The sequence below is a fragment of the Carassius auratus genome, chromosome 34, assembly GCF_003368295.1.
Source record: "Carassius auratus strain Wakin chromosome 34, ASM336829v1, whole genome shotgun sequence".
Taxonomy (NCBI): Eukaryota; Metazoa; Chordata; class Actinopteri; order Cypriniformes; family Cyprinidae; genus Carassius; species Carassius auratus.
In genome coordinates this window covers 1055904-1080948 of record NC_039276.1, presented here as the reverse complement: position 1 = coordinate 1080948, position 25045 = coordinate 1055904, and the positions used below count along the sequence as shown (strand labels likewise).

At 33.9% G+C, this 25045-nt stretch overlaps 1 protein-coding gene across 1 annotated transcript in view; it reads right to left on the bottom strand.

Moving 5' to 3' along the window:
* The window catches only part of LOC113052901 (rho GTPase-activating protein 6-like), a 29004-nt gene extending 5447 nt beyond the window's left edge, over window positions 1-23557 (bottom strand). The window contains exons 1-9 of the mRNA XM_026217376.1: window positions 22833-23557; window positions 9716-9875; window positions 9523-9591; window positions 6185-6432; window positions 3971-4166; window positions 3611-3666; window positions 2725-2875; window positions 2407-2555; window positions 171-350 (exon numbers count right to left, since the gene is read on the bottom strand). Coding sequence (XP_026073161.1) covers window positions 171-350; window positions 2407-2555; window positions 2725-2875; window positions 3611-3666; window positions 3971-4166; window positions 6185-6432; window positions 9523-9591; window positions 9716-9875; window positions 22833-23345 — 1722 coding nt within the window. The 5' untranslated portion in view covers window positions 23346-23557. The remainder of the gene's footprint in view (window positions 1-170; window positions 351-2406; window positions 2556-2724; window positions 2876-3610; window positions 3667-3970; window positions 4167-6184; window positions 6433-9522; window positions 9592-9715; window positions 9876-22832) is intronic.
* Window positions 23558-25045: the final 1488 nt, after the last annotated feature.

The window sequence follows — 25045 nt, the reverse complement described above, 5'->3', positions numbered from 1 at the left end:
GCTGAGCAGCATAAACTAGATCTCAAGCACTTTCATAAAACTGCCATAACAAACATGCATAGAAGTAGTGATTTATTTTTATTGTTGTATTTTCTTTGGCTGAGCACATTATGTCGGCGGAGGGCCTCGTTGTGCATTTTTCGTGTGTTATGTAATGGGACGGTTCGTACCATGAAGAGGGACTGGTGCGTGTCGATCATGTGCTGGACGACGCTGATGATGGCGGCGCTGTCTTCCATCCGAGCCGAACTCTCAACGCTGAACTCCTTCTCTGAGCTCTTCTGCTTGTGCAGGAGGTTCGGCCCAAATATGGTGGCCAGGTTCAGTGACGTCATCTTATTACCAATCACCTAAAGTAGAGCAGAAGCCCAAACAATGGGTAATTCAGGAAAAAAACTAAAATTATGTCATCATTTACTACCATTCGTGTAGCGAACAGACTCCGCCTCCTAATTTTGTAGCCCCGCCCACTGATTCGTGCATTACACAGAAGGTAAATACCAAGCGGCAACCTCGTGAAACCAACAAGAAAGTGACTAAAACTGCTATTCATCGACTGGCCACCAGATGCTGGCTCTTAAAGGGAGTCAGTCCCATAGACTCCCATTGGTAAAATGCCCAACTTTACTACAGACAAAACATTGTGTTTACAGCCTGGTACAAATAGTGGTTTTGGTCTATATAGCTAATTTTGCACTTCATGACATATGTGTGTGTGGGGGGGGGGGGGATTTTTCATCATCCATTTAAATTATATCAAGCTTTAAAGAACTTCTAAAGATAAACAAACAAACAGTTTCTCCAGCAGTCGTGTTGGATTTCTATTGGAAGCAGCTTTGGGGAACATTGTGATTGTTCTTATGAGCACTAAATGACTGATGAATGAGATCACTGCTTTATGTCATCGGATTCCTGCTGAAATAACAAGCTGTTATCCATCTGTGAGTTACTTTACTTTCCATCCATCCTCTTTACACACACAAGCTAAAAAAATCATACCTCAGCTTAGCTGATTGATAATATTTGACATCATCTCTGTAGTTATGTATTTTGCTTAAAAGGGTGATTTTTCCAAACAGAGGAGAAATAAGTTCAAGCAAACAGTCAGGTGTAGTCAAGAAGAAATAACATGTTTTCTTAACACTTGTTTTTACTAAATAATTTACACATGAAAGAGTTAATGATTGATTGATTGAGATGAATTTTTAAAAGTATGTTTTATGAGAAAATACAATTTCAGTTTTTCTTCCTCATATTTCCATGTTTAATTCAATGTTACTTGTATGCATCCTGTATTTTATGCATATTTGTTCCTTAATACATTTTAAATCAATTTTTAGTCATTTTATTCTTCACTCAAATGTAATGTTTTTTTTTCTGATTCTGTTCTTTAATAATCAAAAAGCAATTAAATCAGCTTTAATGATTTAATACATATTTACTATCAAAGAAAGTGGTAATCAAATAAAGGGATAAAACATTAAGATTTCACTAAATGACTTAAAAATGAGAAATGAGAATCTTTTAGGATTACTGTAAAAATGTAATTCCCCTTGCAATTGATTTGTTATTGTATTTTTATTTATAATTATAACAATTTAATATAACCTAAATAATGTTTTTTTTATATATTTTTTTTATCTGCTTCATAGTTGTTTTATATGCATGCTGTTTTTTTTCTTATGCATCTGTTTTTTTTTTTTTTTTTTTGCTATATACAAACTTGCCTTGCCTAATTAATTTTTATTTTATGAATTTTACTAGAAATTTGAGTGGAAATTGTTTCACCGCCATATTTTTTTTGTTTTGTTTAATATTTAGTTTACAATTTGTTTAAAAATAATTACAAAGAAATGGCAAATAACACGTTGAATTAAATGTATTATTTTGAAGTAGAAAGACTGGAATAGTAAAACATACTGTACTAAAAAATCTGGGTTTTATTTATTTATCAGTTTTTACAGTGAATAAGGGCTTGTTCACACAGAAAGTGTTTTTGCATTCAACTGCGCTGCATTTTCTGTTGTTTTTCTATGTAAACATGCACAAGATAGACATATTTGACCTTTCCATCTTTTTCTTCGTATCACACATGACATACCAATTTAAAAACACAGTGCTCAATTTGAAAGTAATTCTACTTTTTAAAAAAATGGGTTTCTAAAAATGCAAAAAAAAAAAAAGCGTGTCTTGTGTGAAGGGCCCCTAACTAATTTTTTCTTGAAGTTTTCATTTATTTTCTTTAATTATTGTGTTTAATAATATATTATTGAAGTTTAATTATATTCACAGGACATGATTTTTTTTTTTAATTGTACAATTACAAATGAAACAAATAAAACAAATTGTAATTGCCACAATTTTGCTTAATTGTATAAATCGTCACAAATGAACCACACGACTCACCTTGTTTCCATCAGCGTCCCGCGAATCCTCCGCGTGATTGGCTACGTGTGACAGGAAGTGAAGTAAACACTGAAGGGTGTCACTGTTGCAGGCGGGAAGCAGACAGACGAGCAACTGTATGACCGTGTGCTGATCTGCTTTATCTAGAGCTGCATGCAGAAATCCCATGCACAGAGAAGATGAGTGGAATGGAGAAGAATACAGTGTTGATTTTTTAAACGAATTGTCTGCTCATCCTCTGGCCTGAGGATAAACAAACTTTCATTTTTGGATGAACTATTCCTTTAAGTATGATTGTCTGTGCATTGTTTTTCTTACACGTGCAGCTGATAAACGCGGAGTAGAGTTCTCTGGTCAATAGAGGATCAGGCATGTCTCTCAGAAACTCTTTGAGCAGCGCCGCCACGTCATGAACACTGTGCCGCTGGTCCAGGATAACCTCAGCACCCCGATCGAACGCTTCACGCAGCTGAACATCACAGCAAACACACCGTCAATACCGTGAGGAGCGACGCTCGTCTTTATAGGGTTCACATACTTTTTCCACCAATGAAGTTGTATAAACTGTGATCATTAATGCATGAGGATTTAAAAAAATAATTTCAATTCACACAGATTAATTGAAATTAACCCTCTTGGAAGGTTTTTGTACACCACAGCATTTTCTAGAACAAAGTTTAGCAAAATTAGCTTTGTGAAGAAACTGCAGCGGGCTGAAAAAGGCTAACAATTAATTAATGGTAAAAAAAAATACTAAACTACAACTAACTAAACAAATAATTGAAAAATTAAAACAATATTTACTGAAAAAAAGTTAAATGATTTATTGGTTTACCTTGATGTCACAATACAAAAATAAATAAACAAATAAATAAAATAATTCTGAGCAAAAAACAATTTTATTTATTTATTATTTATGCATTTATTTATTTTATTTACCTTTACTGACATATTATTATAATCATTATTATTTTTTTATACATTTTTTTAATTTTTTTAAATATCATATTTTGCTTTCATGCATTTTGGTTTCCTTTAGTGTCAGTAAAAAAATTAACAAATAAAAAAAAAAAAAAAATTATTTATAAAAAAAGTATGCATTTAGCGTGAATTTACATTGCATTCAATATGTAATATAGTTTTATATATAAAAATAAAAATAAAGAATATATTGTTTCTAATGCATAACACATTTGTTTCTCACCTGTCGAACTCTTTTCTTGGAGCTTCCGACCCGGAAAATGCCCACCGTCTGCAGACCTTAACAGAAGCAAAGCAAATAACCGGCACTGTTACGTCAACGTCTGCACGGAAACAGTCTTAAAACTGTGTTTAGACTACGCTCAGACTAGTCCGGCTGTTATTGTGAACTCTGAAGACCCCAAGGAATAGAAACGGAGACGTTATTTTCCCTGTGTTGACGCTCTCTATTAAAACAGGAAGTTGGGGCGGGGCTTATCAAACCGTAAAGATGACCTCAAACTGACAGATGTGAATTTAGATTTGCTGGGCTCCTTCAAACACGTTTCATTGCACCTCTGGATGTACAGGAGGAGGAACTGACCATATTTCTGCAGGTGTTGGCAGCAGCTGTCCAGCACGCGCGGCACCTGTCTGTAGATGGGGTTCAGGCTGAGCTTGGCGTCGCTCGTCTTCTTCTTCTCGCTGTGTGACTCCACAGGTGTGGAGAGCTGAAGAGCCTCCAGGAGACGCGAGTGACTGTCGTCCAGATCAGTGATGCAGTCCACAGACACGCCGCCCTGCAGAAGTAAAACACTGCGTTCATGAACAACTTCTGACAGCGCTTTTGGCTGAGAAGGTCTGAGAACATATTAATACCATTGCTTCATTCAACATCTCCAGCAATATCAACAAAAACATCACACTAAATCATCATCCCTGACTGTCATGAACAAATCAAGCAAATATTTACTTTTTGGTTCATAATGACAATCAGTGTTTTTGTTTTTTTGTTTTTTTACACCGAATTCAGTAGATTTCTAATTAATTATTGTTTAATTTGAGGTCTAATGATACATTATACCTTTTTGTTTTAATCTCAAACAGCATTAAACAACAGTTTACACAGGTAAAGTAACTAAAATTGTGTATAATAACATTTATAGCTATTCATTCTCACGTGAGAAATGTGTTATTTTAGTATCTTTGATATACTGTACTATGATAGTTTTTGTTAATATTTTAAATGTAATTTTATTTTTACACTTTCCGTTTTCAGTTTACTACTGAACCCCGCACATGACATGCAATAAAAAATAAATAAATTTTGCGCACAATTTACTAATTCGTTCCCTCAATGTACTAAAACGTGCACACAATTACTATTACAATTACTATTATTTCGTTCACTCGATAAATTGTATATTATAAATTGTGCGCACGATCAAATCGAGGGAACGCAATAGTAATCGTGTGCACGTTTTGGTACATTGAGGGAACGAATTAGTAAATTGTGCGCAAAATTTATTTATTTTTTATTGCATGTCATGTGCAGGGCTCTGTACTTTACTTTTAGTTAAAGCTTTAGTAATGTTTTTGTAATTATATATATATATATATATATATATATATATATATATATATATATAAATATTGTTATTTTAGTAATTCAACTTAAAAAAGGAAAAAAATATATAATTTTAAACTATGTGAAATAAAGTTTAGATATACTGTATATATACAATTTCAGTAAACCTTTATTTTATATCAAGTAACAAATTGTAAATTGTATTGTTTTAATTTAAGTTAACTACAATAATACTGGCATTTATAATTTGAAGCATAATAGTTATTAGAAATATTAGACAGTAGAAACTATACAAAATAATAATAATAATAAATGATGAAAATAATTGTCCAATGATTTAGATCACAAAATAGCTTTGTGTAAATGAAGCAGAATAAATAAATATACAAATTAATAATAATGATAATATTAATAAAAATCATTAATTTATTATTGTGTAAAAAAGTTTTAATAATTATTATTGATTTATTATTTAGTCAAAATATTTTTATTATTATTTTTGATAATTTAATTATTGTGTCAAAAAAGATTTAATTATTTCTTATTGATTAATAATTTATCATGTCAAAAACATTTGAATGATTATTAATAATACTTATAAATGTAATAGTGTCAAAAATGATTTCATGATTTATTATTGATTATTAATTTATTTACTGTATCAAACTTTTTAATGATTATTATTAATGGTTATTATTTTTTTATTTTGTGAAAACATTTTTTCTAATGATTTTTAATTTATTAGTGTTTTAAAAAATATTTTAATTGTAATTATTATTAATTGTTATTAAGTTATTATTTTTGTAAAAAAAAAAAAGTTTTAACGATTCTTATTAGTTATTATTAATTTATTATTGTGTTCTGCATATCGGTTATCAGATATTTAAAAAATATATAGTAACACTTTACAATTCCATTGGTTCCATTCGTTAACATGAACTAACAATGAAAATAATTTCTAAAGCACTAATTAATATCAGTTAATGATAATTTCAACAATAAAATATTATAAATATCAAATATTCAATTGTAAATATTATTTCACACCCTTGAGCTAACATGAACTAATGATGAATAGTTGTATTAGTTATATACTATAATTATACTCTAATGAATGCATTGCTCATTGTTAGTTAATGTTAGATATGCATTACTAAAATAAATGAATGGGACTTTACTGTTACTGTAAGTGTTACCAAACAGTCTGCTGGACAGGAAGTGATACTTTACCCGTCTGCGCGAGCGCAGCGGCGTCTCGGGTGTGTCGGGTGTCGTGCCCTCGTTGGGCGTCTCAGAGGACGAGCTGAGGGACGAGTTACTGCTGGAAAGCTCCTTGTTGGTGGATCTGCGTCCCGTCAGGTGCAGGAGTGAAAGGACTCGATCCGCTGGACCCCGCTGCTCCTCCTGCAACTGCTTGTGACGCCGGTCGTTCACAATCACCTGCGAGAGCGGCACGCCGAACGCCTGCGGATCCGACTCTGAGAGAGAGAGAGAGAGAGAGAGAGAGAGAGAGAGAGAGAGACAGAGACAGAGACAAAGAGAGAGAGAAAAAGAATAGAAAAAGAATAGAGCAAGCTAGTGTTAGAGGTCTTTACACACACACACACACACACACACACACAAAATTGCATAATAAATGAAAAAAAAATTTAATACAAAAGGTTTAGAAAGTTAGTTAGATTTTTTTTTTTATAATATAATTAGAATAGTGAGTGTTAAAGTTCCGGGGTCAAATAAAGATGGAAGAGATTTTAAGCCAATTCTTGAAGATGGCTAAGGACTCCTCGGATTGAGTTGGGGAGGTCATTCCACCAGGAGGGAACATTTAATTTAAAAGTCCGTAAAAGTGACTTTGTGCTTCTTTGGGATGAACAATCAAGCCCTTTCTTTCGGAACATGCTGCACAACTCCTTGTTCAAGCTCTTGTTCTGTCCAGGCTGGACTATTGCAATGCCCTCTTGGCAGGTCTTTCAGCCAGCTCTATCAAACCTTTACAATTAATTCAGAACGTGGCAGCAAGATTAATTTTTAATGAGCCAAAAAGAATGCACGTCACACCTCTGTTTATCAATTTGCACTGGCTTCCAATAGCTGCTCGCATAAAATTCAAGGCATTGATGTTTGCCTACAAAACTACCACTAGCTCTACACCCATTTACCTAAATGCAGCAAGAAATATCTGTTAGACAAGCTGAGATGCGAATGAGAGGTAGAGTTGAGTGTCATCAGCATAGCAGTGGTATGAAAAGCCATGTTTCTAAATGACAGAACCTAATGATGCCATGTAGACAGAGAAGAGAAGTGGTCCAAGAACTGAGCCTTGAGGCACCCCAGTAGTTAGATGTTGTGACTTGGAAACCTCACCTCTCCAAGATACACATTAAATTGCAGGCTTTCATTTGATGATCGCACTAAGCAATAATCACTATTATAGCGCAGCTACATTTATTCACTTTAATTTTACATTCGATTTATATTCGTCTCATTTGGCAGCCCCTGATTTTGATTAAGAATTAGCTTTTGTGTATCATTAAAATACCAATATTGTTTTTTATTAAAATTTTTAATCCATTTAATTAATAAAATTAAGTTTTCATTTTAATTTTAGTTAGTTTTAGTAATTTTGTTGTGTGCTATATATATATATATATATATATACCAATATCACACAGACACTCTTATCTGATATGGCTTAATAAATAATAAAACATGGCATAAACAAACATTTTTGCACTGTGACATTCCACACTGAACATCTCACGCCTTCAAACACAGAAGTCGCAGTTTAACGTAAACCTGAAATTAATCCGTCAAGGTCTGATCTTTAACACAAATAATCGGAGCGTCTTGGATTGTTGTTGTTATATCCCCATGTCCGTCGGAGCGCAGCGGGAGCGTCTGCATTCCAGCACACTTTACTGCACAGCTGTTCAGGCGGATCACTGCTGTCACGCTGCATTCTGGGTCAAAGCACTTTATGTGTGACCCTGGACCACAAAAACCTGTCAGTTTTATAAATTGAGATTTATGCATCATCTGAAAGCTGATCAAGAAGCTTTCAATTGATGCATGATGCAATATTTGGCTGAGATACAGCTATTTGAAAATCGCCTTTAAAGTTCTCCAAATGAATTCTTAGCAATGCATATTACTAAATTTTGATATATTTACGGTAGGAAATTTACAAAATATCTTCATGGAACATGATCTTTACTTGATATACTAATGATTTTTGGCATAAAAGAAAAATGGAAAAGGTTGACCCATACAATGTTTTGTAATTTTTTGGGCTATTGTTACAAATATACCCCAGATGCTTCAGGCTGTTTTTGTGCTCCAGGGTCACAAATATTATCATCTTAGTGGAGCTATAGGAGTTCAAACATGTGATATTTATTTATTATTTAAACCTGTAAATAAATGTTTTAGGATTTAAATATTAAGATGTAATTTAAAAGCAGACTATGCAGTATTTCTGTGTGACTAATCAAGCGCGAGTAAATGAGTGTCACTGATCACGTGACTCTTTGTTCAGATGCTCAGATGTTCCTTCTAAATAAAAAATAATTATGAATACTGTGAGCAATCATTTCATGCTCTTCTATTTCAAGTTGGTTTGGATTAAAGCATCTGCTAAATGCATAAATGTTGATGTGAAATGGTGTATTATTGACACCGTTATTGGCCAGTGCTTATATTATAACAGGTCAAATAGCTACTGATATCTTTGTCTATTCCTAAAAGTGCATTTTTTTATTTTTAATTATCAATGGTATACTATTATAGTTTTCAATTATTTTATTTTTACATTTTCTGCTTGCTGTTAAATGTAAATTTTAGTTACATTTTTAGTCATTTTTATTTGTTTTTACTGTTTTAAAAATGTCTATATAGTCTATATAATTTCAGAATTCCTATATATATATATATATATATATATATATATATATATAGATATATATATATATATATCTATATATATATAGATATATATATATATATATATATATATATATATATATATATATATATATATATATATATATATATATATACTAGCAATAAATAGTTATAGGATAATATATATATATATATATATATATATATATATATATATATATATATATATATATATATATATATAATGTGTTTAAAAAGGGCAATAAAATTATTAATTTTCTGATACTAGTAAAATATCTGTATTGAATATGTTAAAAAAAATATTTTAAAAAAATATATTGTGGGACTCTTATTTTGAAAAGTACAACTTCCATCTTATTCAAAATGAAGAAGATGAAATGTGATCTAAATAAAAAATTCAACCAAAGACAACAAATTAGAATATAAACATCACAGTAAAAATTGTCATAATTTATCAACATTATCATAAGCAATCTCTTTGCATTTTTACTGTCAAAGTCAATCACATTTAATTACATCATTACTTTTTGGATTTTATTAATAACATTAGACCATATTGTGATTCCTGTTTTTATCCCCAATTTTAAAACCTATTGAGAAAAAGAAAAAATACATGTTCTACACTTATCTACAGACCAAATGCACACCTTTGTCTCTCTTTTCTTTCGATAAAGAATCCAGCTTCCTCCGGAGTGACTTTTTCCGCTTCTGGCCATCTGGAAAAGATATGACACATTCAAAACATCAGAAACAGAACGGAAAATAACTACAACAATGTTAAGGCAATCAAACAAGTGACACTTCAGGATGCCTCTGACGTTTTGAAATGAGAGCGTGTACCTTTGGGGATGGTGATCTGGCATCCCAAATCGAAGTCTTTCATCAGTCTGACCAGAGCGACCTCCTGCAGCCGGACTCTCTCCAGCTCCGACAGACTCTGAATGGAAACCGACTGCATGTGGAAATGATGACCGGCTGTTTTCTTACAGGTGAAGTCTCCCTATGAAAGACACACAAGAGACACAGAGAAGGACAAACTCTTTAATAAAGCAGCATCTTCAAAAAAAAACATTACAATATATGCAAATATACACTGCCGGTCATAAGTTTGGAACAATTAACATTTTTAATATTGAATAAGAAATAAATAAGTATTTTCTGCTCACGAAATGCTGCGTTTAATTAATCAAAAATGCAATAAAAATTTAAAATATTATTATAATCTAAAACAGCTGTTTTCTATGTGAATATCTGTTAAAGTGTAATTTATTTCTGTGATGCTCCGCTGTATTTTCAGCATCATTCCTCCAGTCTTCAGTGTCACATGATCTTCAGAAATCAGAATAATATGATGATTTACTGATCTATTATTATTATTATTAGTTATTATTGGTACTCAGTTGTTAATAATGGTACTTAATGTTTTTGTTAAACTGCTTTAATTAAAAAGAACAGCATTTATTTGAAAGAAAACAATATTATGCCACATTATAAATGCCTTTTCTGTCACCTTTGATCTATTTAATGCCTCAGTGCTGGATAAAAGTATGACTCTTCTTTTTTCTTTTTTTTTTTCTTTTTTTTACATATTTTCCCCAATGTTCAACTGATAATGTATCACAGTTTGTACAAAAATATTGTGCAGCACAACTGTGTTCAACATTGATAATAATCAGAAATGTTTCTTGAGCAGTAAATCATCATATTTTCATGATTTCTGAAGATCATGTGACACTGAAGACTGGAGGAATGATGCTGAAAATACAGCGGAGCATCACAGAAATAAATTACACTTTAACACAGATTCACACAGAAAACAGTTATTTCAAATTCTAATAATATTTCACAATTTTTACTGTATTTTTTGATGCAATAAAAGCAGCCTTGCTGAGCAGAAGAGACTTCTTTCAACAACATAATTACATAATACAACATAATTATTCCATGTGCAAGCATTTGGAAAATGGTGCATCTCATTTCAGGATGTTATTTCTTAAAAATCTTGTGTTTTCTACAGCAACCTCAGAGCTCACGTCATCTTTCTCAGTGGTAGTCCTGCTCTTATATTGTGATGTTTGGACAGATACAGTAAATACACACACAGTGTCTCTATACTCCTTCAGAATAAGCCCAGGTCTCCGTGAACATGCAGTGACAAGCACTGGAGAATTCCTGGCATCTACACAGACGTTCGCTGATCATCCTGATCTCCTTGGACTTGAGAAATCGAACCCAGACCCTTTCAGACACTCGTGTGTTGTTGGTTTTCCCCTTTACTCCTCTTTACCTTCTAGGGCTTTCTTGGAATGACCACTGAAGTCAATTTAGCCAGGAATCTCAGACCAAGTTAGACCTTTTTTCACAAATCATGAACAACCTGTGTTGTGTAATAAAAACCGTCTGATAGGTAATATCACCTCTGCTTATTAATATTAACGTCTTGATTATGAAAACATACCTCGACTATTTTAATCATAGTTTTTACTATATTTAACAACGTGCATCCCATTTAAATTTACTATGTTTTACTACTGGTAATTCAATTATAGCTATAATTACTGTGTAAAATAATGAGTAATTATAAAAAATCTATATATATATATATATTTTTAATTATTATATGCATAATATACTTATTATTATATAATTATTTAAATAAATAAATAAAAATTATACCAACATTTATAATACTTTTATTGAATTTTTTTTTTTTTTTTCTTTTTTTTTCTGTATCGTCCAGCCCTAATGAGCGGTTAGGAAGGAAACAGACTGTGCAGGCAGATACTCACGACCTCTGATGAACCAGCCGTAAATCTGCCTTGACCAGATTATGCTTTCTTTGATCCACGTTGAAGTGGAAACTGTCATATGAGTCCAGCCCCAAAGAGGCTTACAGTCCAGCAACAATGAGAAATACTGACCCCTTTCTAAGGCCTTTCCAACAATTACAGGTGAACTTAATGACATTCATGGTTGATCTATTCCTTTAAAAACATTAGTTATTCATGCATTCTTCCTGGAACACATTTCCTTCGAAGAAGCTTTTTTTTTTAATGCAACAGTTCATTATGATCAAGCTCCAAAAAATGAAAACAAAACAGTAGTCCATATTACTCATGCATTAGTTTGCACGTAGCGACTCTTTGTGTGGGAAACTGAATATTGATCGTTTTCCCCTTCATGTGACATGATGCAACTGCACTTTTTTATTTCACTTTTCTGCTCAAGCCAAAACTCATAAACTTAGAGAAGAGGACCAAATGCATGCACAGCACAAGTCAAACATTCACTGAGCATTTCCTTCCCAGCTGCAGAAGGTCAACACTCAATCCAAACACCAGCCGTTCCTCATCTGCTTGCATAATAACCCTGATGAAATCACACATTGCACACGGGCAAAGACATTACCTGCTTCCATCTATTTTCTATTATCTATTTTTAGAATCATCTATTTTTATTATTCAATATGTTTCTACTCATAGATGGTACATTACCAAATGGAGTCCCTAATAGTGCTGAAAAAAAAAAGATGTATTTCACTGCTTTTGCATTCTCTTGTAAACTTATTGTGTTTCCACGGGAAATTTTAGATATGCTCAAAAAACATTTGCAATCTTTTGCAAAGAATTACATTCCCTCCAGAATCTGTGTTTTGTCTGTTCTTGCAAAATATTTACATTTATTCGTAAAAGACTTGTGTTCCACTAAGAAACTTTGCATTCGTTCTCTGAAAAGTACTATGATTCCCCTAAGAAATGTTGCATTTACTTGCAAAACATCAAAGAAGAAAATTTTAGTTCGTTCTTGCAAAAGTATTGTTCCCCTAAGAAACTTTGCATTACGATAAGAAACGTTGTGTTCGCACTCATACAAGTATTGCATACCGCAAAAAAACGTTGTGCTTGTTCTTGCAAAAGTATTTTGTTCCCATGTGAAACTAACTTTGCATTTGCTTGCAAAACATTTGCGTTCTCAAGCAAAAAGTATTGTATTTCACCAAGAAACGTGTTCGTTCTCGCAAAAATATTTGATTCCACTAAGAATCCACTCACTCTTGCAAAAGTAAGAAACTAACTTTGCATCTGCTTGCGTTTTCGCAAAAGTACTTCGTTACACTAAGAAAGTTTTTGCGCTCTCACAAAAGTATTATTGTTCCCCAGAGAACCTTAGCATCGACTTGCTAAATATTTGCATTTGTTCACAAAAGTATTGCGTTCCCGTGAGAAACCAACTTTGCTTGTTCCAATATGAAACTTCGCATTTTGTGAAGAAAATGTGTGTTCACTCTCAAAAAAGTATTGTGTTCTTCTAAGAAACTTTGTTCAATCTTGCAAAAGTAAGAACATTACTTTGCATTTGCTTGCGAAACAGTTGCATTGTTTGCAAAAGCATTGTGTTTCGTTTGTTTCTGCAAAGGTATTGTGTTCACTTGAGAATCTTTCCATTCTCTTGCAAAAGAACTGTGTTCCGCTGCCTCCCAACATGTTATATTTCCATTATAATAGTTCTGCATGCAAACGAATAGGTTTTGCTAATGAAAGGTTTCTCAGGGGAAAGCAAAAGACAGAAAGAAAATACATTGTAATATATGGCTTTTTGTTCACCATTTTGAACATTTGTCAAACTTTTAATGAAGTGATGCATTGCATCCTATACTCGGATTTTGTGCTCTGCATTTAATCTATCCAAGTGCACACACACAGTAGCAAACACACACACACACACACACACAGTGGAAAGACTTTCCATTAGATGTTGGTTCATGGATACAGGGATTCACTCCCAAGAGCATCAGTGAGGTCTGGCATGTTCAGGTCAAAAGTTTTCAGATCTCACTTTGTGCAACCTATAAAGTTGACTTTAAATCTTCAAATACCTTGATGCCAGGCCTGGTTAGAACAATATGAAAGTCGTTTATACCATATATAACAGATATTTAAAGGTGTTGAACCATAATGGTCAAGTCTTCACAGAGAAAGTTCATCCGACTCATGTAATATTAATGAAAAATGTCATCATAACATTAACTTATGGCATTCTTGCTTAAGTACTACAGTACACACCCAACTAAAACCTGCAGTTCATCATTCTCCGGCATAAAATCTCTGCTCTTCCAGACAGCAGACGAGCTCTCCCACTGAAATCCAGAGAAATATCAGCGTACAAGATAACAAAACAAAAAAAGATGTGGTATTACATAAGCCTGGCTTCACATAAGCTGCATCCCAAATCAAAGGTAAACTAAAGAGGTACATTTAGAAGTAAAAAAAAAAAAAAAAAAAACATTTGTTTAATTTCTAATCAATAATGTTCTTTTGAACTTTCAAAATAACAATAATAATAATAATAATCTTGAAAAAAATGGAACATTGCATGCATAGAAATATTGTGCAGCACAACCGTGTTCAACATTGATAATAATCAGAAATGTTTCTTGAGCAGTAAATCATCATATTTTCATGATTTCTGAAGATCATGTGACACTGAAGACTGGAGGAATGATGCTGAAAATACAGCGGAGCATCACAGAAATAAATTACACTTTAAAACATATTAACATAAAAATCACTAATTTTAAATTGTAATATTTTTTCACAATTTTTACTGTAAATTAATGCAGAAAAGAAACTTATTTCAAAAACATTTACAACTTTTTAACAGTAGTGTATACAGTACGTTTTTAAATTTTAAAGTAAAATATCAACAGGAAAAATATATTTCAATGCTTTTACTTTCTCTTAAATATGTATTGTGTTTTCTCAAGAAAATTGACATTCACTCATAAAACATTTGCATTCTCTTTCAAAAGTATTGCATTTCCTCAAGAAACTTTGCGTCTGTTGTAGCTTTTTTTTTTTTTGGCAGTATTCTTGTGTTCCACTAATTCCAATAGTTCCATTTCTAGAATTGTATAATAAAATATAAATATTAGATAAGGCAAAGAACCCCACATGGGATGTACTGCAGTCATTAACATCCAATGCATCAACAACACAATGTACAATAGCCCAGGTAAGACAAAATGTTAACAGTGAGCAGAAGACTTGTGAACATTTTAATTTAAAAGATATTAAGAGAAAACCCCAAACGCGTTGCTTCATCCTTTGGTGCTGTAGTGCCACTCAACCACTACACTTAGCCGAAATGAAAGCCTCGCTCATCAACATAAAACAGCTTCATCCGAACAGCTGTCTAACAACAGATACTTGAGCATCATCAAATGAGCATCACATTTGTGTCCGATGGTAATTTCAGGCCCAGCTGCGATTCCACCAACATGATCTCATTAGTATTCATTCATAACATGTGCTTCTAACACACACATATTTTATAACATGTACTATATCAGCGTACTGTATGAACAGCTTCAAAATGCTATTATATGTAAAAATGTACATAGAAATGTTTACAAATCTGTCGATGTTCAAAATAATTTAAATGATGCAATGTTTAACAGCATTACATTGATTTAACACATGCCATTGTTTTCATTCAGTTCTGAGTGATTTATAAATACTGTCGATATTGTATAGTTTTATCAATTCTATTAAAATGTATTTAAAAATACAAAAGGGCCACACAATTGATAAAAAAAAAAAAAAGATCGTGATACGGCTTACTGCGAATATCTGATTTTAAAGGATGGATTAGCGAAAAAGTTAAATGGTTTAATGTTTGAAAATAAAATTAAGCCATAAATATTATTATTTATTACAATTTTAAATATCATTTAAATATGATTAAATATTAAATAGTATTGCAATTAATTATTATTAAATATTTTTATTTTATTTTGTATAACAATAGTAATATTTCTTATTTTGTTTTTATTTAGTAATTTTTAGATTTTTATTTAGAAGTAATAATAACCATAATGATAATAATAATTATTATTATAATTATTGATTTATAAATCACAAAATTTTGGCAAGTTGTGCCTTTTTTATTTATTTATTTTTGCATATTAAATAACTTTTCCCCCCAGAAATAAATAAAAATTCCCCAAATCATGCAGTCCTACAAATATATGCTGATATAAAAAAAAAAAAAAAAAAAAACTGAAATGCAGACAGTGATCTAACAGATTTCCTGAGACTTGAGAAAACTCAGTTTTCCTGTGGTTTTTCTCTCTCTGGATCAGTTTAGCCACTTTCGTCTTGATAGGAAATAAGAGCTTGGGGATTCAAAGGCTTCTCTGAAGAATGTCTTAAGGAAAACAAACAGTGCTGCTTTCTTACTAAATGCTGTCTTCACGCTAGCTACGCTTGAGCCAATGCATCATGCGAGTCCGCTTCCCATAGGATAGGAAAAACACGAGTGAGATCTCTTTTAAATCTCAGTTTCTTCTCAACAGCAATGAAACTCTTTTATTGCATTCTTAATCTCATGCATTTTCACTAGAGTTTCAGAAGCAATCACAAACAAATCTCAAACTACTCAGATTTCCCAAGAAACCAAAGTCTGCAACCAAAAGCTCTCAAACATTTCTCCCCAAAGAACAAGTAATCTGAGCTGCTATCCACATTCATTTCATCAATTTGTTTTGGTTTTGAAATAGCAAAACACACACAAAGAAGTATTTTTTAAAAAAGTAGATAATAGGAGTTATTTGTGTGTTATGAGCTGTGCAATTAATTTAAAATACAGATTTGATTTCGATTTCAATAACCAAGATAAAACAGCAGTTTCCCAGCAGTGTTCTTTCGCTCTTCCATAAAAACCCAATTTCACATGCAAATCAGTAAAACCTTGTACAGTAGCATGACTTTAGCAACATGGGACGTACTTGATTTATTAAAGTTTATTAGATTTATTCATGTTTTTAAAAGTGCAAAAGAGAACATGCATTGATGCTTTTACCTTAATGTGCATTTCTAAACAGTTAAACGCATGCAAAAATGTGTCAAAATGCAGCACTTAGTGATTAATCACATAAATGATTGTTAGTTATGTAATAAGTTAACAAACAGTTGAGAATTAAAATACGTGTGTAACAGTAAATTGGATCCACGCGGCTCTTAAAGTGACAGCAGCCTTGTATTCCTGCCGCAGACTGTGTGTTAAATATTAATCAAACAAGAAAGGACAGAGAAAATCACTCACTGCTCTTGACTGAAGGATTTCTTTTTGTACAGCTTCACAGCATTGTTATACGGTTTATTGTGAGAATGTCACTTTTACAGACTTATCGCTTCCAGCTATTGAGTCACCGAAGGGAAGAAAGTGAGTCCTCTGGGAGTGTCACGTCTTTCCCTGAAGAATGACACAGTAAAACAAGTGGACACATGCTTTGTGACGCACTGCTGTTTGTGTAGTGGCTTTGGAAAGAAAAGTACACAGTGACAAATACCAGACAAAAGAAAGGGTTCACGTCATTTTTGATTCAGATTATGCAACTCCAAATTCCAGATCAATTCCTGCTGTTTTTCCCCCTGCTCACCAAGGATGCATTAATTTGATCAAAAATACAGTAAAAATTGTAAATATTTTTACAATTTCAAAACGCATTTTCTACGTCAATGTGTAGTAAAATGTAATTTATTCCTGTGATCATAGCTGAATTTTCAGCATCATTACTCATCATCATTAGTCTTTATTTTAGTTGATATTAAGAACATATTTTTGTGGAAACCTTGATACATTTTATTTTCCAGGATTCTTTGATGAACAGAATATCAAAAGAACAGCTTTTATTTGAAATGTAACATTACGAATATATTTACTGTCACTTTCACGTCAAACCTTAAAACATTCTAATCTGTTCTTGCACATATGTTGGAATAGTAAAATGTAACTTAAAAAAAAAATAAATAAATTCCTCTTTCTGTCAATTAAATTCTAAATGTAAATTCGTATGAGACCTGTGAGTCACTCCGCTTCAAATTCAAACTCATGAACTAAAATAGAGTCAAATCTCCAATTCAACTGCCTCTTTAACCAAACAATACTAATAAATGATAAAAAAAAGGTACAAATAGTTCAGTTATTCATGAATGTCCTGAACAATCCTATTTAATAGCTCTGATAATGTAAGAGCATAATAAATAATGACTTGATCTTGTTCCCGGTGCCAAACCCCCGACAAAGTGGCACAAAGAAACAGGAAGTACGGCATTCTGGGTTTCAACATCACTGAGTCAGTCAGGACGCACCCTCGGAGAAGAACACATGAAAGTCATACAGTGGCTGTCTGACAACGGAAACACATCTTCCTCTCGCTTATTTCAACTCTTTCCAACCTGACTCCAAAGGAAACTGGTGTGGGGAAATAATCAAGATTGAGTGGATTTAATTGATACATGAAGCTGGAAAAAACTGAGTGCCATAGAAACAAAACTCTTTGCAATAAACAAACACAATAAAGCGAGAGATGCTTGTCCATGCAAAAGTGTCGTCATTTGCAACGGCAAGCAGAAGTGAAACAGAACATTAAATTGTGACTCATGCACGCTTTAGGAACAGCTGTCACCATTCACAGGTCTATTAGAATAGACTGATGCATCTGATTCATCACTGAACGCATGTGCAAACACAGACAAGTCCCTTATTATGATCAATCGATGTGTTGTAAAAAAGCTTTAATGCAACTAGCCGACCTTAATGGAATGCTGCAATCATCTATTTGCACGATTAAGTCAATTGTGCAATCATTATCTTGATTTTTATGATTTTTATTATTACTATTATGTGTGCAGCCATGATCTGGAGCATTGAAATGTGTAAGACTTCTTAGGAGAAAAAGTTATTTTTCCAAAACCAATTCAAGATTAGAGGACAGAAATAAGCCACTTTCATGCATTAAAGAGCCTCTAAATAGAATTCGTGAAATGAAACGAAATGTGTATGTATTTATTAATTTTTAGCAGAAAACCAATCTACATTTAAATATACGACAATCAAGAAAAAATCCTTTTTGCCCCCAGTTTGGTGCATTTATGAATTCCAGCAGGACTATCTCAATCAGACAAACCTTGACCCTTTGGTTAAAGCATTTTAAAGGAATATGTCAGTCCAAAATAGGAATTTGCCGATAATGTCTTTACCCTCAGGCCATCCCAGATGTAGATGAGATTGTTTTTCGTCAGATTTGGGAAAAAATATAGCATTACATCACTTGCTCACCAATGGATCCTCTGTTGTCTCTCACTTTAGACATGTTTGTTTCGATCTGTTCTGGCTTGTGTACTCTGATTCAGACCAGATCTTTTCACTGGACAAAGCAATTATGGATATGGACTCTAACATTTTAGCCAGAAGCAATGTTTTGACGTTAAAAATGTCTTAATGATGGATTCGTTTCAGCTTTGCCTTCCCAAGATGTTAACTGATGGACTGGAGTGCTGTGGATTATTGTGATGTTTTTGGACTCTCGTTCTGACGGCACCCATTCACTGCAGAGCATCCATTGGAGAGCAAGTGATGCAATGCAACATTTCTACAAATCTGATGAAGAAAACAAATTCATCCTAATCAGGAATGGCCTGAGGGTCAGGTTTTAATTTCGGGGTTATTACTCTTCCTTTAACACAGGGCCACGATTCTTCAGTACGCCTCTGAACATAAACATGTGCTGCACATGTGTGTGTGAGTGTGTGTGTGCGTGCACTGCATTACACATACATGATTGGCAGAGAAAATGCAAAAGGTTAAAGGTTATGCTGATACTGATGTTGCAATTGCTTTAATGTACGTAGCTAGAAAGGGTCCAAACTTTTTCCACTCATCAGATGCATGACTTTGGGGATCAGAGATGTTTGTTGCATGCAACTATACTTGTCCTTGAAAAGATGCAATAATCTAAACCATTTAGCGAAAAACTCTGAAAAACTCACAGTCTTTAAAGCTGGCTCTGCTCCAACTGAAAACAGCTCAAGGTGAGTCAGACTTCGTGAACATGCCCCACTTCCAACGGCCTGTGAACGAACCACATATTCTGCAATGCTTCTCAATGTAAAAGATCCTGCCATCTACACTCAACAGTTTTGAATCACTGCAACCTGTCAAAACAAACGCTTCCAAAGAATGGGAAGGGAAACAATGTAATGCAAAATAACTTCAAATGCTGCCTAATTTTAGACGTTCCCATGAGGTGCTCCATTGGCAATCAAAAGTACATGTTAGTTTTATCGGTGGTGATGGTAAAGACCCTGTGGTGCTCAGTTGACAGTCTCCAGTGGGAAGAAGTATGTGCATGGGTAGCGCTGCCAAAGATCATGTCATGCTGCTCTGCTGTGAGAAATAGAAGCGGACGCAGACTTCATGTAAACCAGATGTCACTTCACTGAAGAACTACACGCTTTCTTCAAACACAGTACAAAGAGCTCCAGAGTTTATGCAACAGTGTGTACAGTCCTAGAAAAGAACAATGTGGGCCTACTGACAAAAAGCTCCTTCGGTTTAATTGTTTTCAAAGAATATATTGAAAGAGCATATGCCGTTTCCATTGTTGTTTGGTTGTTTTTCAGATAATGCCAATGAATAAATAAAATTTCACAGCAACTTCTCGATAAAACGTTTATCATAACATCTAATATTTTCAGCCAGTCTAAGAGCACAGACAAATGCGATTTGACCAAAAATGGGAATTCGGATAAAACAAGTTAAAAGCAGTCCCATAAAAGTTTAAAGTGGCTGTATTTTAGCGAGATATATCAGAGCACTTTGCTTCGAGATCTAAACATTGTTAAGCTTGTGACTGCAACTGATTCTCTGAAACCGTCTGCGTCTCCGGCAAAGAAGCCAAAGGGAAGCAAAGATGCACACGTAATACTGTTGTGTTTGGTTAAGAAGAATACTAATCTGCAAATGAGCCACTGTGAATGCTCAAGATAAATCAAAGCATACAGTGCACAGACTTTATTGCACTGATTCGGTTTTCAAAGCCGATATTTAGGACTTTTTTTTGCACATGTGGTTTGTAAAAGAGATTCCAGGTGCCAGTAAAACAAAGTCTGGCTATTGCTGCCTGTCTGTTTCATTGGCCAGATAATAGAAAAAGCAGTGCTCTAAAAGACACAGCTGAACTGCTTTATAGGAGGAGCTTTATAAACTCCAGATTCCTGAGAGGTTAGGTAACTGTTACAAAGAGAGCTCCCCTTTGGGCTGGCCAACACAAACATCTACAAATTTGGTGTTTTGATTTCTTAATATTGTGGCCACAGTTAGACTTTTTTTCTTTAAGCATGCATTAATTTTTAAAGAGGGGTTTGTTGATTTGTCTCTGGTCATTAGTTCAAATTACTTATCTTTGCAAAGCTACTACAAAAAAACAAACAAAAAAAAACAAGCACTTTTATTGGCATTTCTTGGCAAGTGTGAGATTAATGCCACATTCATTTATCCTAAACTTCTTGAGAACAGGTTGCACTTTAATAAAGTCCCATTTACTGCACATTAATTTGTCATTATAAGCATGCATGCAAATACAATTTTTCAATCAGCTGACAACGACAGCAACAATGCACACTTTATTGCATTGAATTATTCTCATTTTTTCCCAGTGGTATTTGGTGTAGAGTAAAATGGTTTGAAGATAATGCATTTATTAAAGTCGGGATCAGCAGCTAAACCACTGTATGAGTTCAATATCTTCAGCTGTCTTTAGGGTTAGGATTTTATATTTGTATTGGATTCAGCAGTGGAGGAAAGCGGACATTCCATGAAGACTTCCCTGTTGTCTGCAGCTGAAACCCTGCAGCTAGCAAGAGCTCACGCCAAGTCATCTGTCTTCATCCTACCAGTGCTGTCTACTGCCTTCAATGAGTTGAAGCACTAGATCCTCCAGTCCACACTCTCTGCGTGTCTGAGCGTCAATCAACCAGACAGAGTCCATGTCGCAGGCTTCTTGGTCACACTCCACTGGTTATCTTCAGCCGGCTGCATTAAATTCAAGGTTTGACGTCAGCCTGTCACAGGATTGGCGCCCTCTTACCTCAATACACTCCTACAGGTTTATGTTTTTTCCCATCCTCTATCATCACTAAGCAAGTGTGACTTGGTGGTTCCATCAAAACAATGTACGAGCCTCTTTCCAGAACCTTCACTGTCTCTGTTGCTCTGTGGAGGATCAAACATCCAACCTCCGTTTGATCTGTTCCCAACCTTCAAGAAACAGCATCATCCACTAGTCATAGACTCCATAAATGAATTTCCATTAAACATTGTTTTTGTTCTTGCCTGTGCATTTTTTTTTTCTCTTGAAACTTGCTGCAGTATATATGTCACATCACTTTTTCACTTCACTGCAGCTATAGTTCTGGCTCTTGTAAGATACATTGATTGGGAGGTTCCTCGGGACAAAACATTTGACGAATGACTATTCCAACCATATTATATGAGAAGTTATGGTATGGTGATTTAAAAAGAACCAGAAAGTGCCGATCTCAATACTGAAACTTGGATTCATGCTCCATCATCATTATGCATCTGTTCAGGCATGATATGCATCTACTGCCAAGATAAAATGCTAATTGTTGACTTTAAAAATAGCTGCTCTGTTAAAACGGCCAGTGTGCACTCTTTAAATTGTAATAAAACGACTGTGCGGTTTAAATGAGTGCTCATATTAATTACAAGACTATGTTAGATATTTGCATATTAGGGGAAAAAAAGTCACAACACATGACAATTTAAAATGCATACAGTTGATTAAAAGTAGAGAAAATCTTAAAAGACAAAGTGAGCATTAAAAAAAAAGAAGAAAAGAAACACTCTCCTATAAGCATATATTTAATAGGCTATATCATAATAAATGTATGTGAATTTGTCAACAATGCATGAAAAAAAACTAAAAAAAAACTCACTTTTCGCATTGCAATATGAAAAGACAGAACATTGTGTTTTGAAATTTGCAAACTTCTATTCAAAAACATGTTTAATAGACTGACGCCTGATGTCAACAACAGTTTTACAGTTTTAGTTTGAAATCCTCATATAGATTGCATTTTAATAATCTTACCTCAGATTTACAGAGATGGTGCGAAAGAGCATCCGACTGAGGCAGCTTTCTCTGAAGCCACTTCCTCGGTGAGAAGATGTTGTTTGAACCAGAGATGTTGAGCGATAAATCCCTGGACGCGTTGCGTTTTCCGCTCCTGTGGTCGAAGTGAAGACTGGAGATCGACGACGCGTCGGAAGATGCCGATAAACTTGAGGAGGAGAGACTCTCCGGGGCGCTTCGGCTGTCGGTGAATCCAGCTGTGGAGCTCGAGCTCCAGCACACGGAGCGATGCCCGTCGGGGTCTCCGGGGTCACCGGGCGTCCCGCAGCTCCGGACCAGCGCAGAGTCCAAACTGCGAGTCTGCTGCAGTTTCCTCTTCGCGAGGGTCTTAGAGCCCGAAGAGGAACACGAGAAGACGCTGTTCAGTAACCCTTGAGCGGACATCCCTGCGAGAGGAGACAGACTGACGCCCCAAACACAAACCCCATGTGAACACGACTCGCTGAACTCTTGCTGAAGCTTGTCTTTCATCCACAGGTTAATGAAACATGCGGTTAAACCAAATTAACTCTTTCATCCATCTCTGCCGTATTTGCCGATAAACGAGGATGTTTCCTCTATTCGCGCCCGCCCTCTTTATTCCGCCCTGCTTCACAACTGAACACTGTGTCTGAGAAACTGAGCTTGATTGACGTTTTAATTATATGTTTATTTACCTAATAACTTTTAGCAGAATCTAAAATAATTTTAGCATTTATATCGGGGCGAAATCGGTCGAAGTTCGTTTCGCGCAACTCAAAAATCGACTCTATAAGACAAATATGTTTGTCAAATATTTGTGGTATATATTCAATTATGAATGGAATTGATATTTTAAACTACTAAGCTTTATTTTTCTTCTTTTTTTAACCAATGATTTTGTTTATCAAAAACAAATTAATGCTTGCAATGATAATAATAATAATAATGCATGCAATATGCACTGGATTGGACGAATAATAATTGTGTATGATAAAACTAGCTATTGTATTGCTCATCTGAACACATGCAATTGTTGTAAGACAGAACTAATCAATCAGAGAGCGTTCACTCACTTCTGTGCATTCAAACAGCTGCGTTTCCCAAAAGCATCATAAGAAACCATTGAAGCATTTGGGAAATGCATCCCAGAAAAGTGCGTATCAGAGGACAGAAAAAATAAATAAATAAACAAACTGAAATTGTTTGTGCAGTTACGTTTATTCAAATTAAGTTGTTAAAAGTTCATATTGGTCATGTTATTCTGTAATGTTAATATAAATAATATACTGTCAGAATAAAAAGGTTGCATTTCATGCATGCAGGAGCCTTACAGTCCCTTATGAAAATGAACCATGGTTTTACTAAAGTGATTGTAGTTCAATAGTATTTTGTAGATTTCCATGGTTACCACTACAGTAAACATATTTTAACCACGTGTGATCAATAATATAACCTAATAAGTTGCTAAAAACTCGTAATGAATGCTCAAATGTGTTTCAAATATAATATTAAGTGGGTATAACTTTACCCATTTGACTCTTAGTAGTTAATTTATTTATTTAATTTAAAAGTTCAGTTTAGAAGTATTGTATGGATATTTCCCAAACTGGACTTTAAAAGTATCAGATTCATATCGAAAACAAAATAAATTGTATTGTCCAGATTATAAATATAAACTACTGTGCAAAAGTTTTATTGGTATTTAAAATAATAATAATAAAAAATAATAATAATTTGGGTTTTCAGTCTGTTATTTCCATCTTTTACTGTAGTGTGTCATTAGGAAATGTAATTTTATATTTCCAAACATTCCTATTTCAATTAATTGTGATAATCCAGTGAGATTTTTCCATGCACGAGGAGTCTAACAGCATCCAGCGCTGCACACAGAGATCTGATCTGATCATCATCAGTCTGAAATACAAGAAACTCAAAAAGACTAAATCCAGAAGAACCTTCCTGCAAAGCTACAGTACTGAGAAAGGTTTAGACACTTGTGTAAAAAATGCTGTAAAGTGAGGATGCTTTCAAAAACAATGTCAATCAAATCAATATCACCATACTTTGCGTTTAAATTAGTTTTTGCCCTGGGTGCACTTGCACATATTTTTCGGGTAGCTTTCTTGAAGCATCTTGGAGATGTTGCAGAGTTCAGAAAGTGTAAGACCAGAGATGCTTAATATTGAGTGAGTTACATTTTACACGGAATA